Consider the following 899-nt stretch of genomic DNA (forward strand, 5'->3'; position numbering starts at 1 on the left):
ATCTCGTTACGGTTTAAACTAACATGTACGTACTTGTCGCCTGCAAGAGCACACGCGCGCGCAAAACATCTCGTTACGGTTTAAACTAACATGTACGTACTTGTCGCCTGCAAGAGCACACGCGCGCGCAAAACATCTCGTTACGGTTTAAACTAACGGACTCTCGCCTGAATTCGTCCCAAGAAAAATGTTCTCGGCCATCAAAACTAGAAAGTTTTGAGACGAAAAAAGAACGAGAAAGTAACCCAAATATCCCCCCCCCCCAGCTCGGTTGACGTCTGGACCATTCAGTATTTTGTCGCTCGCTTAGCAATTAAGTGAAACCAGCAATGATTGTGGTCACAAGATAATCCACTAGCCTTGTTACTCACCCTAGCTACTGCACCTACCCTAGTTACTTAGCCTAAATACTGCATGTACACTACTCACTACACCCACCCTACCTACTGCGCCAAGCCTTGTGCCCTAGCCTACCTACTCCACCTACCCTCGTTACCCACCCTACCTACTCCACCTACCCTCGTTACACACCCTACCTACTGCACCTGTTCTCGTTACCCACCCTACCTACAGCACCTACACTACTCACTACACTACTCACTACACCCACCCTACCTACAGCACCTGTCCTCGTTACCTACCTTCGTTGAACAGGTACTCGTAGCTCGGCAGGTTGTAGCCGATCATGTATTTGGTCTTCCAGCCGCCGAACAGCGGGAAGCGCGGCCGCAGGTCCACCTCTACGGAGTCGACGAGCTCGCGCAGGTGACTCGTCGAGATGTTGCCTATCTCGTCGCGGTAGTAGACGTCCGCCGCCGAGGCCGGCAGCAGCGTCTGCGTGGAGAAGACGGTGTTAGCATCGACGTGGGATTACGAGGAGGGGGGGGGGTTACGGGATC

General features: G+C 52.7%; 1 protein-coding gene across 1 annotated transcript in view; it reads right to left on the reverse strand.

The window, feature by feature from the left end:
• Positions 1-899, reverse strand: part of LOC106810275 (dolichyl-diphosphooligosaccharide--protein glycosyltransferase subunit 1-like) — a gene marked incomplete in the record, with an annotated part of 19,136 nt that overhangs the window by 5,236 nt on the left and 13,001 nt on the right. Inside the window, 1 exon segment of the mRNA XM_014813568.1 lies at positions 642-834. Within this exon segment, the coding sequence (XP_014669054.1) occupies positions 642-834 (193 nt within the window).

This window comes from Priapulus caudatus, unplaced genomic scaffold (genome assembly GCF_000485595.1).
Source record: "Priapulus caudatus unplaced genomic scaffold, Priapulus_caudatus-5.0.1 Scaffold425, whole genome shotgun sequence".
In the NCBI taxonomy this organism is placed as follows: Eukaryota; Metazoa; Priapulida; class Priapulimorpha; order Priapulimorphida; family Priapulidae; genus Priapulus; species Priapulus caudatus.